Source organism: Silurus meridionalis, chromosome 3 (genome assembly GCF_014805685.1).
Source record: "Silurus meridionalis isolate SWU-2019-XX chromosome 3, ASM1480568v1, whole genome shotgun sequence".
NCBI lineage: Eukaryota > Metazoa > Chordata > Actinopteri > Siluriformes > Siluridae > Silurus > Silurus meridionalis.
Window position 1 is genome coordinate 13809918 of NC_060886.1, and position 18249 is coordinate 13828166.

The window sequence follows — 18249 nt, forward strand, 5'->3', positions numbered from 1 at the left end:
TTGCATCTTTGTGAAGCCAACTATCAGTAAGAAACCTGAGGCATAACCACATTTTTTAATGACAGATGGACATGCCAGGGTGATAGATAAGGTAAGAAATTACAATTATCTACTCAAAAAATTTATATGATGGCACACACAACCATGACTTTCATATATGCTATAAAATAACAAGACCACTAACAAGAATGTGATAAAATGTAGAAATTACAAAAAACACACAGATGCATCACAAACTACAGAGCAGGTAGCAGTCAATACAACCATATCACTGGCCAAGTCTCTCGACAGATAGAGGTACCTTAATGTCTCTGTTTCCAAACACACCCTTATTTTCTCTTTCTCCTCTCAAAAGACTGGCTCGCCTCTTTGTGGATTGTCTAAAATCTTATCAGGGGAGGCAGACGGGAGCCCAGCTTATCTGAGCAAATAACAAATTTGCCTTTGTTTTGTCTTCCTGTTGTGAGATTTCCATGTCGTTTGTGTCCTTTGGGGCCAGGTGACTACTGGATGAGAAGCGGCAAAAAACAGTTCAGAAAGCTAAATTCTCCCAGACTGATAATCAAAAAAAGTGAGAACAATGAATAGGCTATGAAATGTCACATTGCAAAAGAGAAAGTCAAACTCCGCTGGGGCAGCAGAGGACAATTCAGGTAATGGAGGGCCAGCTCAGCCAGGCAGAAAGAAAAAGCAATGAGAAAAACATTTGTGGCCTGCAATTTCACTAAGCCATTAAACTTGCCTTAGCTGTGTCTGTGGTACGTTGGACAGGCTAGACAAAAGTACGCAATAGCGAAAGCCAAAAACTGGGACCTACAAATGATTGGGTCAATAATGTTTTCATTAATTTTGTTACCAAAGGAAAAGTGCACTGCTTTAACCTGCAGCCCAAATATCTCAGCCTAATTGCAGTGAAACAGTATATGCTCTTAAAGTTTGAATTCTCTGCAATAGTACATTAGTCCACGCCTTTCTCTTTACGCACACATATATCTGTGTGTGTGTGTGTGTGTGTGCGTAAGTATTTTTCCTCTGTACACTACCACAACAGGTTTGAAATGAAGCAATCAAGATTGAAAAAACTTTCAGCTCTTCTTTAAATATATTGCATTAACTGTTTAGGAATTGCAGCCATTTGTTATACAGTATCTCCACTTTCCAGATAAATCTTTTGACAATTATTGCCAGAACATATGGGCATGTGGAGTTTCCTCTGTTGGCTTTATTTCTAATCCATTTAGTGGTATACAGAGGTAAAATGTCCAGAATTGTGTCACTGTTTAATGTTAATGTATATATATATATATATATATATATATATATATATATATATATATATATATATATATATATATATAAAGATGTTTAAACAGCACAACTATTACCCAGTAGATAGCAGTTAGCAAGCCCATTTCACAGTCCAGTGAAACAATCTGGGGCCAATTACAGTCGCTGTAGAGAGAACAGAACCAGACACAGCAGCGACTTACTGTTGCCTATCGTCTCTGGGATGATTACTGACATTTTATCAAAGAGGAGTAGGTCTCTGAAAGGAACCAATCTGCAGGCTGATCTGCACACAAAGCTTCTGGCATTAAATTGTCAGGTCTTAGGCTCTATCATCCAGAAATTAGCCCTTCTGAAAAAGACGGTATATCTGGAAGAAGTAATCGTGCCACTTTTACAAGGACTTTAACACTGACTTAGATTGGCCTTAATGGCAGTATTTAGGGAATAAAACTTCCTGTATATTCATGAACAGTTTTTATACGTTCTTGTGCTATTTACAACATTTTCAAAAGACATATCTCTTCTCTGGTGTACTGTGGACTCCTTCAGTGTGCTAGCATGAATATTCAGTTATTTACGATCTGCGCTTAGCCAGGGGCTGAAATTTATATACCACAATAAGGTCATGCAATCCCTATTCCACTGGTTAGAAGCTTAGCACAAAGCCTGTATAGCATCTATAGCAGCTGGGTCTACCAGGAAAGGTTTAGAAGAACCCCCACTGGGGTGACCACACTTCACTGCACTCCACCAAGTTTAAAAGAAAAAAGAAAAAGGATTCTGTCCATAGACAGGCATCACATGTAAAAAAAAAATAATAATAATAATAAAAACACATGCATGATCTACCCAGAGATCATGGGCCTCTATCCTCTTCCTCTATCCTAAGGTAACGCCTCACAGTGGCTGCCTGACTGCTCCACTTAAAAATACTCATCCATCAAAGAAGCTAATCTCAGGGTTAGCCCACACTTTCATTGTGGCACGACTTCCATACCAATGCACTAGTATAAAAGAGGGCTTTAAGGTGTACTAAGGGGTTTCTATGCAACTGGTCTAACATAAAAGGATATTTTAGGTGAGCTAGCTTACAATACAGAGCCGATTGTTCATCAGTTCTTATGGTGAAGGGAATGCCAAAGTAGTTTTGCTTTGATGAATGGCCATGACGAAAGTGGACCATAAGAGGACCAGTAAAAGGAATACCATGAGAAGAAGAGAATGGTAGCCATTTTTGTGTGAAGGTAAATGCAGGAAACAATGCAAGAGAACACTGATGCTTAACATCTTTTGTAATATCATGTTTCGTTTCCATACTAAATAGTAGTATTTTCCTAAGTCTCTAGAATACGACTAACTCACCACTTCTCCCTGAAAAAAGCTGGCAGCTTAAAACACACACACACACACACACACACACACACACACACACACACACACACACACACACACACACACACACACACACACACACACACACACACACAAAAAGTCGTTTCAATAGCAATAAAAAGTGCAGGCCACAGGCAATACCCTTATGAGCTAAGGCTGCTCTTCTGTCCAGGTAGCAATATCAGAGCCTGTGGCTGTCATTTCTATATATTTTTTTCTGTTTTTTTTTGACAAAGAACAAAAAACCATCCAATAGTCCATCATTCCCTTTCAATGTCTTTTATAAAAACTAAAAAGCATATCTTGAATTTTTGCCTAAATAAAAATCTAGGAAACAGAAGCGGATCACTACATAAACTGTACCATGCATGATCTGACAATGCAAGATATAAAAGTCATTTATCTGCTACAGAACATGTTCATCAGCATTAGCACATGTTTTCCATGTGGGACAGTCTCACAGAGAGGCAGAGTGTGAACAACATGAGACTGACCCGTGTATTCTCTTACAGGACAGCAAACACAGCTTTGAAAGTGTGCAATGAGAAACACGACACTCCTAACTTACTAATCATAAGAACCCTGAAGGTTTCAGTCTACGGTGGTTAACTGTAAGATCGAAAGAATATAAAAGGAAAAGCATTTATCAAAGTCATAATGATATATACAGACACTCATAACTTTGGATATCATCATATATGTTTTCCAACAAACTTTAAGATAGCTGATCCTCTAGGATATTTTGGAAGCCTGAACAAAATACGAAGTCTAAAATCTGGACAGTCTTTTATAACAATTCCTAAAATCTTCTTTCACTGGTCGATACAGCTGCAGGCATCACTCCAAACTTCTTTCTGCAGAATGCATGTATTGATGTGTGTAGCTTAGAAGCAGTGTGCTAGCAGCGCTCACCTTGAATAGAGATAATAGGGTGCTCCTGGTGGGTACAATCTGGTCTCCTTTGTGGTTGTAAGCTTGGGCTGGCCTCTGTGGTAGATGTGGGCTTTTGGGAGAACACAGGAGGGAGGCCAAAAGAGAGCAGACAGAGGAAAAGGCCAGACACAGCCAGGGAAACTAGGTTCCGTGGCAACGCTCTCATGGTGACTGAGGCCGACCTCCCCTCTAACTGCCAAGGTGGGCCTCTAAAATGCACCTGGAAGATAGGAAGTAGGAGTTGATGGGGATTATTTTTACAAACATTACAAGACTCTGACTTTTTAATAATGGAATAAGATATGTAATAGCATAAATACTTAATTTAACACGTATAAAATTGGATAATGGGTAATGCAAGGAAGGCAAACCTGAAATGCTTCCACCACATATCTAACAGCCCATACAACAAGAAGGACTGATGAAATAATGTTGCATTATATATATATATTAGGGCTGTCAAAAATCATTATTAACGCGTTAATGCTAAATTCATTTTAAGGGCACACATTTTATTAAAGCGTGATTAATGCAGCGCACATTTCTGTTTGACCATTTTTATTCAAAATATAAATAAATAAATATAAAAGCGGTTTAATTAACACCTTCGACGCGCCACACATTTATTTACGACCTTCTTTCTTTACTCAGAAATAAAAAAATTCAACTCCACCGAAAAATTCTTTTTAATCACTAAACATTTGTTTTACTAAGGCGCCAAGTCTCAAATCAACACCAAAATCCGCCATGATGAACACATCCGGAAATTAAAACCGTCCGTGTGGAAAAATAGCGAAAGTTCCGTTTGTGTGTCCTGATGATTTACATAGTCTGAAACACCATAATTACTTTAAAACATTAACAAGAATATTTTATCTTAATGCTTTACGTTGAGTATGACTTTACTAATAATAAACATCCATTTGAATAAAGTATCCATATTTGTCCATGCCTATGTTGATTAGAGTATTAAAAACTTGAAAAATATTAATTTAAGGTACATTTAGATAAAAATGGCCGATTAAGTTGCGATTAATCATGAGTTAACGTTAGGGCTCACACACACACACACACACACACACACACACACATACACACACATACACACACATACACACACATACACACACATACACACACATACACACACATACACATACACATTCAGAAGGATTTTCACAAGAAAATATTCATTTTATGGCCTCGGTAGCAACAGAATGAATGTGGCTAAACACGGGGTGGAAAAAGCATGTTTTCACACCTCTACAGAAAATGGTTCCAGTACAGATAAAAAAAAAAAATCTGCTGGGGTAGGAGGACCTAGTGTTAAACAACGTCTGACATAACATGATACCTTGGCTTAAATGTTCTTTACACAAATTGATATTTAAAAGACCAGATCAGCTATGTGTGTTTAAAATGATGTGGAGGAGTTTTAATTTCAGAGCTGATCTTATTAGATGCACGGGGAGGCATGACATCCCCATCTTTATTCAACTCTTCTGCATTGCTGCTGCAGCCACGTTACACCACTCAGCAGTAAGCTGAATCACAGCTCACTCAGAAAGAAGGAGCCTGTCAATCTCCACACTGAAAGTAAAGAACTGCCAAGTGCTAAGTGCTCTGCTCTCCATGTGTCACAGCAGATAGGCCTTAATGGGAACCGATAATCATGCCTGAATAAAACTATGGGCCAAAGACCCAGAGGATAAAATTAACCCTCAGGCTTTCCATATGGGGGCTATTATGGGAGCTAAGAACACATTTTCCTCCATGCACTCACTTAATTTTTTTAAATGGCTCTCTTTCAACAACTTCCTTAGTCAACTCTGCACTCTTGTATCTAGACTATTGATACTAAGGTTTAGAAAAGACTGATGAAGCTCAGACAGGTTGACAGAAATGCACTTATAGGTGACCCAATTATTCCTCATTATAAAAGTGTTTGCTATTTAAAGCTTAGGTAGAGTTTGATGTTTTTTATTTTTTTTCATTAAATGAGGAAATCAGTAACAAATTAGTAGCTCCATTAATTAGAAAATCAATTTCCAACCAACCAATTTTACCGGAAAAGCTGGTATAAAATGCAAGGGCATAGTAGTCAACGCTCTTTTTATTTTATTTACATTTTTCGAATCAAATCTTCAGATGAAAATCTAAAAAGGATACTAACAGTGTACATGACAAACTAAATCAACAAAAATCAGGTACAAAGATTTTCAATGAGGACTTTCTGGAACGTTGAATGATTCCTACATTCTATTCAATGCTGGTCCAAGCTAGCTAAGTAGGTGAATGAGAGCTGTTAGGAGAGAAATCTTGGCTCAGGTAAACATCTCATAAAAAATACACCAACCCACACATCTTAAAAGCAGCCCAAGAATCACTAGGCGTTTGCTCCCCGATAATAAATCCAAAGCTGTGAGTTCATTAGTCTCAACATCATCCAGAGAGAAAAACTCTAAAGGATATTCACAGATGTGCACGTATCCCTCAACCCCCAACCCCATCCTCCAACAACCCACAAATTTGCAAATTAAGCTCCTGAACAGCTGGTAACATTCCTCCGTAGGCCCGGGAGTATTAGCAGAGCTGTCTGAAAACCACAATGCCAAGTGCTGAGTGCCAACAAAAGTGCCCTGTTAGAAGCTGGCTAGGTGTAGTGGTACTTTCTGGCTTTCACTCATTGAAATCAAGTTTATCTATAGAAACGGGGAACAAAAGAGCCACCTGGACCATGCTGTTAGAGGCATCGGAGATGCAGCCAGCAACAGAGAACAGACAATTATCCATGGCCAGTGTGCACTTAGATTTAGAGCTGCTCCTGGATTACGTTAATGACTATGCAATCAGAGTCTCTCTGTCAACAGCTCCGGGATCAGAAGAGAAATCATGTGTATGGTAAGCAAGCAGTCCCGGACTTGTTCCTGCCAAAGTCTTGCGTGTTGCCACAGCAACAAGTCCCATTAATGACCAAGTCATTATCGTTTTCTGGACACATGAAAGACAGAATATATCAGAGTTTTCTCTGTGCAATAAGCTCTTCGAGATGGACTGGCTGGGAAACGCTAGAGAGAGTGAAGATGCAGTGGGGTGGTCATCTCACTTAAAGAATATCTTCAGTTAACAACTGGGAGCATTGGAAGTATGAGTCACTCTACAGTGTAAATGATTTATGATTTTCCTGTACTTCTCAGGCTGGCTTTCGATAACAAGAGCTCCAAAAAACGAAAAGAAAAAGAAAAAGTCTACCAGCTTAAAGTAATACTCAGTAATAATTCACTTAAATTAAAGGCAAAAATTGCACTATTTGGGAACAATCCTTCCAATATTTCTTGAAATGTAAAAAAAAGGATGCTGTTCCACAATAAAAAATAATGTAATTCCCAAATAAATTAGCTTCCAGAATGATTTTTAATCTGTCTTTGGATGAGTGAACAAGTTAGTGAAGAGTGAAAAATCCTTTAGTGGCTTATAAACTCTCTTCTAAAATTTCCATATATGAGAAAAATTCAATCACATTCCATGGGCCATTGGGTTGCCAGATGCTTTGTTTTCTTTTGCTGTGAGTCAGAAAGCACCGTCTCCGCTGTAATCCAGACTAGAGCAAACATTGTACCTCATTCAAACTGATTGACCACTTCTTTTAGTCACCCCCAAGAGACCAGATTTAATTATAACTCAAACTTTCTCAGCCGCATCTCATTTGAATCAATTAAGAGACTGATTAAATTTCTGCTGGTCACAATAGGGAAAATAGCTGCCCACAGACGCAACCTATTTCATATCAAAGAGGCAAGAACACAAATATTTTTTTTTGTCCTATGGATGCTTTGTTGAGGGGGAAAAAAAAGAAAAACTAATCAAAATGCAAACTGCAATTTGTAAAATACTGTCTGAGGACGGATATTCTCTCCAGTGATTTCTGAAACTATAAGCAAAGTTGATTATCTCTGATGATTTTCTCAAGGTTTTGCGTATTATATCCAGAAGCATAATTAACTCCTTGTAAAACAGTAATAGTATGAGATTTTAGCCATCAGTCATTTAAGCAAAGCATTCTGTGACGATAACCTTGCACCAACACTAAGGGAATACTAACACGCCTCATCGCAGAGCACTTACCGCACACTCTGCCAGGTCTCATTTGCAGAGAAAGTATGAAACACCTGTTTCTTAATTGAACTAAACATAGAAAAGAAGACACAGAAAGTAAATGACCTTCAGTTGAGTGTTTTGAAAATCATTTCGCTTCACACTTCTTTTCACGGCAATGTTCTGCTGCTCCACGTGGAAAAAGTTTGTGATTTTTCATCATATTAACCAGTGATCTGGTTGAACTCTTTTCTGTGATGAACCCTCAAGGAATGGGCCTGTCTCCAAACATGCAATAAATGAAAAAGTGAACTCCAGTTATAATACAGATTAGGTTAAACAATCTTAGAAAGAAACTTTTCTCACACTTTTAAAAATACCTCAGTTCGTCCCTCTGGGGAAACATTACATGTTTTAATGCAAAAATAATGTTCTTTTAAAAGGTTTCGAACAGAATACTTTCAATGAACTCAGCAACTTTGAGGAATCCCTATTGCTAAAAGTGCACTATAATTTGATATTAAGAGCAGTAAAACTAAATATATTAGGCCTGTGTATGTAAAAGAGGGCATAAGCATTGCATTCCCACATGGAAAGTTTGCTGGAGAATCATTAATGAACCCCACCTTAAGAAGGCAGCAGTTTGTCCTCCAAACTGTATTGATCCCAGATGTATCATTTGCTCAAAGGCAATCACAGACAAGGCCAAAAGATATACACAAAGACATCGTTTTAAAAACTGGTCTCTACCCTTTCACTGCTTCACTATTTACCCTGGTGCCCCTGACCTAAGTTCAGGTCAGTCCGAGTAACATAATTCTGCTCAAAAACACAGGGCCACATCGAATAGTTTTAAAGGCTTTTCTGCTGCTCTAGGGGACATCGAGAGACAATGGGGTCACTGGGACAAGGGGGGATGGGGCCAGGGCGTATATGTGCATTTAGGAAATTCACAGAATTGTAAGCGGGATAGAAAAGAACCAAAGAAAGGTCTCTTTGGCAAAAGGGTTGAGGGGAGGGTCATAGAAATCACAGTATTGACTTGTTCATCTCACGCATGAGTGAATCCACTAAATCAGTGAAAGGACCGTTTTCAGGAATATGCTACAAGACCTCAAAGACACAGAAGAGATTATCAGCTGTGGCCGATAGGCCGGGAATCCAGCCGTGTCCAGGAATGTATGTGATAACATATCATAGCTCCGGTCGTGAGCATGGATGTATCGCTGAGCCTTTTTATGCCTGCAGGGCCAGGTTGGCGCCTGTAATGATGCGATTTCACACTTATCTCTCAATTCCAGCATAAACACTAAGGCTAAAGCTTTAATGTTAAGAGTGTGTAAATCCTTTTTCATGATTCCCTGAGCTCCTGGATGCAAGGGTGTAAAGCAAAGAGTGATTACAAGAAGCATTATTTTGCTACCATTTTCTGCATTTCTATGTGGACATACAAAAAAACAAAAAAAAAAAATAGGTCATCAATATGAACAGAAGTTACATCACCATATTAAAGCTACAGTTCCATTCCAAAAATATAAAATATATAGGAAGGTTCTGAAGATACAGATTCTCAAAGAGTCTGTGTGTTTCAAACAATTTGTACGCAGAAATGTGATGCATAAAAAAAGACACTCATCACAGCTAAGAGACATTTCTTTATACAGTGAAGCATGACCACAGCAAAAATGTTTGATGCTCTAGTGGCCTGCTGCCCATGAGGTAATCATCTCCAGCAGCTGAGAACAGCGAAGCGATGAACCCATTTAGTTCACCTTTCAAGTGACCTTTCCAAGTTTTCTGCGTATCCATGCATTTTGACACATGTGCTTCTTAGAATTGAGCCCCTCAGCTCACTACCATGGTCCAACGACATTGAGCAAATAATAATTGGATGTAATACTATGTAATTCATTTTCAGTGACTAACTGCAGACTATTGATCCTTCCCTCAAGATGTAATTGACAGTGTACACTGGATGCTTACAGGCTGTGATGGTGACTGGGTTATTAGAGTGATTTAGCACAACCTGTGGTTATGATGATTTGCCAGACGGTATATTAGTATGGAGAAATGACTCACTGAATGCAGCTTGAGGCATCATCTACTAACCATGCATCCACTTTGATTTGTCTATATGTATAAAATATTACCGTTGGGCTCATTGAATAAACATGTTCTGATTATTCTTAGTACTGCTCCTGCATTTCTGGTTCATTCACTACAGTCACACTTAAATCAAAGAGCCACTAAAGTTGAATATCAGCGATGTTCATCTGAAATGTAAGAATCCTTGCAAAGCCCCTAGCAAGGAGGCATACTCTTCGTTTTATAATTTTTTATGTATAACTAATAAAGAACCCTTATATAAATACAAGAATAATAGTGTATCATTAAGCATAAAAAAAAAAAATTATCATCGTGAAGATTTCTGTAAGGAAAGGACATTTATAGATGAAGTCCGAGGTAAAGGTATGTTTTCAGCCATATGAGTCTTTAGGACAGAAAATGTTTTTTTTCCATAACATGACACATTGCATTTTTTCTTAGTAGAAAGAGTAGCAAGAAGCTTACAAAGGAATGACAGGAACTTGTTCTGTGGATGTTCCACAATATTAAAGCCATTAAAAAAAAACACAATAGTGGTGTTGTTCGAGCCACACACTCTCATTAATTATTTTCCAATGACAAGCACTTTTGTGTTTTATTCCTTCTAGAACTATTAGATAAATAGTTCAAAATTAAATTAAAAAGGTTATTATACAAAATTACAGCTTTGGAATAAATTCTGAATGACCTAATAGTCACTAATAATCAGTACTTCAGTTAACCAGCCTTTTTAACACATTAATATATTTTTCGGCCACGCCTGGGCCATGGCTTTCAGCCCTAGAGGGGGAAGGGAGAACCAGAGGGGACAGTGCAATGTCTCTTGAGTCGCGAACAAGTCTACCTGAGTCCTGCTGAATCTTCTCTACCACTTGAGGATGGAGTCGCCATTCCCTGTCTCGAAAGGGTGTCTGCTCCTTCGTTTAGATGGTCCAGGATGTATGCTGCCCTCAAGGAGAGCAGCTTCTCCTGGGCCCACAGGAGGATCTGGCATGCCAGCTTGTACAAGAGGTGTGAGCGCAGACCACCCTGGTGGTTGATATAAGAAACCAAACACATGGTGACCTCGGAGGTCCGACAGAAAATGCTTCAAGGCACAGCCAGCATCTCTAGGCAACTGATGTGCCACAGCAGATGGGGGGTCTCCCCACAAACCTTGGGTGGAGCGGCCACTCCTGACCGCTTCCCAACCAATGAAGAACTCCCAACATGGGCCCTGAGACAGGAACCCAGGATCTCTCCAGACATCCAAGGCACGTAGGGCACGCCGTATGACCTCCATTGTATGGAGCGGATTGCCCTTCTGAGAGAACCCTTGGGTCCTTAACCACCACTAAAGGGATCTTATGTGCAGGAGGACAAGTGGAATCACATTGAATACTGCTGCCATTAACCCCAGCAGTCTCTGGAACTGCTTGACAGTGAGTGACTGTCCATCTCTGACCTTGTCAATGCGGGCAGGAGACAAATGCACACGCATAAAGGTCGAATCCCATACGACGCCTAAATAAGTGGTTCTCTGTAATGGAAAAAGCACACACTTTTTTGCATTCAGCCATAACCCCAGTTCATTCATGTGATCAAGAATGACATCTCGATGCCGGACTGCTAAGTGCTCTGATTGTTCTAATATCAACCAATCGTTAATATAGTTTAAGATGAGGATGCCCGGAAGTCTCAGGGGGACCAGAGCCGCATCCACACACTTCATTAAAGGATCGGGGTGAGAGGGCAAGACCAAACGGAAGGACCCGATATTGGTAAGATTTGGCCCCGAAAGCGAACCTCAGGAACTTCCTTTGAAAAAGAAGGATGGATACATGAAAATATGCATCCTTTACATCTATCGTGACAAACCAGTCCTTAGATCCAATTTGAGACATGAGCTGAGTTATGGGGTCAGCATCTTGAACCTGAGCCTCATTAGTGAGCGGTTCAGCTGATGTAGATGTAGGATATGTCGCAACCCGTCCTTTTAGGGAACTATGAAGTACCGGCTGTAGAACCTGGACTCTCTGTGTAATGGAGGGACCACCTGGATGGCCTCCTTCCTCAGGAGACTGTCTACCTCTTGTTCCATGACCAGAGCCTGCTCGGGTCCCACCAAGGTGGGATACACCCCATCTAACCGAGGTGAACGAGACCCAAACTGAATCGTATAGCCTCTGTCTACAGTACGCAGAACCCACCGAGTCACATGCCCTGAAGAACTAATTGTGGCAGGGTTAACGGATCAGGTCCCTGGGGTGCCGGGGCGGACACTTTGTGATGAAGTGCACCATGCCCTTCTCCGACATGATCCTCAGAACGTCCCGTGTCAGGGCTTCTTGGCCGAGGCAGACGGAGTGTGAATTGCGACGCTCTGTTTCTAAAATCATAAATGAAAGGAGCCATGGCAACCTAAATTTTATATAATGTTTGGTATAATGCGACCCACAGCAAGTTAGATTTTTGGCCCTTCAGAAGAAAAAAGTTTGGGCACCTTTACTCTATAAAGTTACTTTTGTTTTTGGCTAGTTATTTTTAGTAACATTACATTTAGTATAGAGTATAAACTCTGCCATTATGGTTGCACAAACCAGTGCACTCTTAGTGTCGGTCCCAAGCCCAGATAAATGGGAACGGTTATATACATATCTTTATATAAAAAATATAAAAGTTTTAATAAATACTAAATATGCCACATTCAATATATAGTATATGGTCAAAAGTTATTAACCACCTGAGCAACACTCCGATATGTGGATCAAACTGTTGCCACAAAAGCACAAAATTGTATAGAATGTCTCTATATGCTCTGGTATTACAATTTGCCTTCCCTGGAAGTAAGGGCCCCAAAACTGTTACAGCAAGCTCAATAAACACAGGGTTTGCCAAGATTGTTGTGGAAATACATGAGTGACCTGTGTAGTGCTCTGGCCTTAATCCTACTGAATGCTTTTGGAATAGTAAATGGGCAAATCCACTCAAAAAGCTGCTATACTTTGTAAAGTCCTTTAAAAATGCATATTTAAACTGAAGTACTGAAATACATCTTATGACCTAATGACCTAAAGTGCTAGTTTAACTCTGATTGCATTAAATCAGTACCAGCTTGTTAATCTAGTTGTGTTAATTCAGTATCGAGTGTGGCTAACCCATTAGGAAATCAAATATATAGCAATATATGCAAAGCACATATATTGCATACATGTTCATGTTTGGATTACACGGTTATAGAAATATTTACATTAATGCTTTTGGCGGATCTACATTCAACAGCAGAGATGCCTAAGGTAAGCACAAGACTGACCTCTCAAATGTCTCTAGGAGTGTATCAATGTTAAATATTCCCATGAGAAATTTCTACATTAACATCTATGTGATACTAATTTCACATAGTAACAAATTCCATAACACAACATCAGGTATCCCATATATTATGTTCTACTATAATGTATCATGAATGGTGTTACACAATATTGCACGTTTGTACATATACTTTAGTATATACGTCTCAAGCAACCAATAGAACTACATATATGTTCATATATCGTCACATATATTAACTATCATTTTATATATATGTTCACATATAGCCGTATATCAGATTTCAATACGGGAATGTATTGAGCTGTATTCACTCAAATCATAGAAGTCCCTTTGCTGAGTCCTTGAGCAAGATCTTTAATCTTTTTCCATCACTTGTTGAATCTACAGTCATTTTAACAAGGCAATTATGTTCCAAAATCTAGTTTGGAAGAAGAGTGAAAGTAATAATAACAAACAGGGGCACTAAATATGGTATTGGAGGTTCAACCAGCACATATGGGTGTGATTGGTCAGGTGTCCACATACATTTGGCCATATAATGTACTTTGAGAAAGCTGTAGTCTTCATTAAAGTATTAAATTGGCATATGGGCTTGGCAAATTAGTGAAGATTTACTGTGACAATGCAATTCAATAAGTCAATTCAAAGTGAATACAATAAATATCAGCAGACACTTTTTTCAATACTTAATGAATGTGCTGTAAGTAAAGAATTTTTACAAAATATAGTATAATAAAAGAAAACATTCTCATAGCATTTTTTCCTATTTATGTAAAAACAAATCAATAAACTTCATTAATAATTTTGCAGCCTAATAGGCTTTAATATAAGCTTTATATAGATCTATCAGCATTGCTTTTAAGCAATAATTAAGCAATGCTTATCAAGATGACATCCTTTAAATCAATGTACGTACCCTTCAAATAAAGTGTGAATAATAATTTTGGACTGTTGTAGTAAAGTGGCACATAACACAATTATAAATATGCCATGATTTGTGATAAACAGTATGAGCCTGTATAGACTTTTTTTTTGCACACACACACACACACACACACACACACACACACACACACACACACACACACACCCCATCTATATATTTACACATTCGGTCAGATCAGTTTATGTTTTATACCCATCCACATCCTGTAAGCATTGTATTACATTCATATATATTCATGATTTTGCACAGTCTTGTATGAAATGCTACAAAAACACACCCAGTGGCTCCCTACATGACTAGACTGAGAAAATGACAGTTATAAAATGTAGCAAAGGTTTTACCAAGTGCAGAATTAAAATGTCACTTCTTGTGTATGGTCCTAAATGGGCTACCCTTCTGGGCATTCATCAACCAAAGGCCATCCATTTTTGTGTCAAACCAGAGGCAGACAAAAAAAAAAAAAAAAGACATACATATTAGTTTGTGCCCTGCCCTGTTCATGTGATGTATGGGAGTTGGGTCTGAATCTGAGTATCTGGCTGAGTGTGAAAGCAGGTCGAGGCAGAGGCCATCATCCAATCCAAGCTGGTGTCAGATACCATCATATGCTCTCGGAACGGTCACGTCCACCACTATCTGGTAACCAGCAACACTCTGTCCGGCCAAAATACAGTACACACCTGTCTCAAATGACCCGAGGTGACTCGCCGTCTCATTTCTGTACTTGACGAGGAATCGTATTACACATCAAGGTAATGCTGATGCGCCTGCTTTTCTATTTAGCTCTGTATATCATGTCCTGTGTTGACTTATTGCTAAACACCAAGGTGCCTCGACAAGCTCTCTGTCTTCACCTTGTCAGGTCTTGCTTGAATATATAGCAGCGAGTATCTTTATAAAAGCCAGCAATTTTTGGCAAACAGCACAAGGGTCTAGATGACAAAACCCAGCTCCTTTAGACATCTACAGCAAGCAGGAAGTAAGAAGATAATTGCTGTCACTACAGTGAGCATGGGTCCTAGCTTGGAATAAAATATACTGATAAAGAAGCAGAGATAACACGTGTATCTCGCCTGCCCCTTTCTGAAGCTCAGTATATATTTTCAGCGAACATAAACCTAAACCTAAAGAAAAATCCATTCTAAACACCTGCTCGAACAGATATGGTGCTAAAACTTGAACTTGTCATGCTAGAGCTGCTGTCAACACCACTTTGCTTGTCATCTCAGTAGCCTATGCAATTCTGCATTCTGTGACTTTGACGTCTCTGCTACTTCTACATCGGATTTAAAATTTGTTTTAGGGTAGAGTTTGTTTTAAAGGGGACATAACACAGTTTTGGAAAATCTCATGTTAATCCTAAATACCTACTTTATGGAGTAGTATTACAGCGTTCGTATCTCCGCAGAGTCTTTAGTTTGATCAGATTTGTAAAAGAAAGATTCAGCTTTACGCATCCTGAGCTCCTGGAGGCATCCCGTGGGTGGAGCTAAAGAGTCGAAAGCAGGGCAGCTTTAGTGTAACAATCATCTGCAAGCTGTGACATCACTGTGGAACAAAACTTTAGAGTCTTACATTAACTATGACTAATAAAAAGATCTTCTGGGAGAAGTATCTATACAAGGAATTCTCCTATTCATGTCGTCATGATGGGCCATATACTTGAAAAAAAAAGTTCTTTATACAAACCCAAAAGGAGTGTATTTGGCACCAAAATGTTTTTGAAACTTTGACCATGTTTAGCATGAGAATTCAAGTCTAACAGTATAAATAATTCAGGATGCATGAAATAGCATTAGACGCCCCTTTAAGGTTATAGTTGTAATGCCCTTGTCAATTTCCCAAGACAAGAATCTGCTCCTTTAAAGAAGACAACATGATGAAGACTAATAATTACCTACGCAAATACAAAATCCACACCATGCACAACAGCATTAAATGAATGGGAAATTAGTACTGGCTTGAAGAGATTTTAGTTTTGTAAAGACCTAAAGAGACATAAAGACAAAAAAAAAAAAAAAGACTGCACATGTGTAAGGATATCAATGTGTTCTGCACCTATCCTTGCGGGTAATTACGTCAAGCAGGTGAGATGGCTGTTAGTCTCAGACAACAGTGAGTATGATCTCATCAGAGCGGGGCACATAAAGGTCTACTCAATTAGGAGGCCCTCTGTCAGCCTGAGACAGCCACGAAATAAGAAGGCAAGTTGAATTCAATCAGAAATGCTGTCACGTCCATTCGAGCACACACAAGCACGCACCATAGAATAGCTACCCTTCATTTTGGGGTGGCAGGGAATTAAAAAAAATAAATAAAAAAAGCAAGTGACATATTGCAGTGAATACCTAAAGCATCAAAGTCCTTGAGACCAGTGAGCTCAAATCGCTGCAGGAATTTAAGGGGTGCACTTTTGGAATTTTAGGCTAAGTAGCCTGAGGCTCAAACGTGCATACATGAATACAAAATCTGCTTTCTCTGCAGGTCACCACAAGAGAGAATGACCTACAGTCTAATAGATGTAACAAAATGCTATAAAGACATGCTGCAGTTGGATCTAATGGCCATGCCTCTCTGGAATGCCTCAGTCTATCCGCTGAATCTCTCCTTCCACAGAAGTGAGTCGCAATACTGTTTGCGCGATTAACTATCCCATGCACGTTCTCAGTATTTAATAAGACAGTATATGTGTGATCCTTTGAAGGCTAACTGACAATGGCTAGATGGACTTTTATTCCGTTCCAAGGTCTCAGGAGCATTTTTTTGCAGCCGCTGGCCTACGGGGGTACCTGGAGACGCATGTCAAAGCGCTCTACCAAATCCTCCTCATCATTCCGTAAGATACACTGAGTATAAATGGGTTCATGGATTTGTGTTTTGCATTTAAATAGAAGAACAGCTCAAAAAGTCAAAGGACATTGGCTACCTGATCATTATTCAATGGACAGCTAGTGAAATCTAAGCCTGGGCTTTACTTACACATGTAAATCTGAAAGTTTTATATTTTCTTACACTCACATTAGCGTTATATTTCATTTCTCAAAGGTTACACAGTAAAAACTGATCGAAAACAAAATCTCTTCTTGTCAGTTTAGTCTGAATAAAATGGAAAAAAATGGAAAGAGCGTGTCGTTTGAAATCTCCTTTATGAAAATGCTGCTTGTGTTTTAGTGCAAAAAAGGTAAAAATGCCTTTTCAGATATGTGTGATAGCAATGTGATCTCAACATTCTTCATAGATCTGATGTCCCTGTGTTTAATCATTTTATATCTATGCACTAAGACAAAGGAGTTGTCTGATTTCTTGCTGGCATTAGAGCCTTTTTAATATTTACACATGGTGGCCTAAGATTTAATAATACTTCAAGCGGCATCAGTATGACGAAAATGTTTGTCCAAACTATGTGAACACTAAAAAGTTCCCGTCTGAATATAAGAAATAAATGCATAACTTAAAAAGATACAGACTAGAAATAAGTCAAATTATTTGCCAGTGCAGTAAGATAATTATACTCAGGAAGATTTCATGAAATTAGGGTTTGTAAAAATTAGCATTAAAACACTTATTCCAAGCAGTTAATTTAGTGTAATTAACTTAAAACTAGATTGTTAATTATTTTTTTTTACTTTCTGCTTTTTTTAATTGTGTGAAAAATCTTAAAACAAAAGCTACCAAACAAGAGAATTACGCTTATTTTATGAATTGTCATCATTTTATATTCTGTCTTAAAATGAGACAAAGCTTTTAAACTAAAAACAAGATTACTATTCAAATCATGATGGCAATTGTTTATATAAATGAAGACTATATTGTAACACACAGTAGTTGCGATGCAAAAAGAACGCACATTTATTGCAACATAAAACATTATTGAATGTATTTGTCATTACTGAACACTGAAAGATATTCAACATAAAAAACTGAAATCAATCTACCATATAAACAACTTAGTAAAAAAATATAAATACTTTGTATAAAGAACAAAGTTCCAAAAAGTGTGTTCTAACTTAATACTGCAGTTTTATAATTTATTAGTTTGTAAAATAAATATGTTGGTGTTGACATTAAACAAGCATTTGCAATGTGTGATTACTGAGTATTTTATACTATGTAACCTTAAAACCAGTTAATACAGCTAAAATAAAAACTTAAAAGATACAAGGCTGGCCTCAAAT

The 18249-nt window shown here is 38.4% G+C and overlaps 1 protein-coding gene across 3 annotated transcripts in view; it reads right to left on the bottom strand.

Annotated features, from left to right (window-relative positions):
* sema5ba (sema domain, seven thrombospondin repeats (type 1 and type 1-like), transmembrane domain (TM) and short cytoplasmic domain, (semaphorin) 5Ba) overlaps positions 1-18249 on the bottom strand; it is a 93965-nt gene that overhangs the window by 47194 nt on the left and 28522 nt on the right. For all 3 annotated transcript variants that reach the window (XM_046845613.1, XM_046845610.1, XM_046845611.1), the window contains one exon: positions 3595-3835. In XM_046845613.1, the coding sequence (XP_046701569.1) occupies positions 3595-3781 (187 nt within the window). In that variant the 5' untranslated portion in view covers positions 3782-3835. The remainder of the gene's footprint in view (positions 1-3594; positions 3836-18249) is intronic.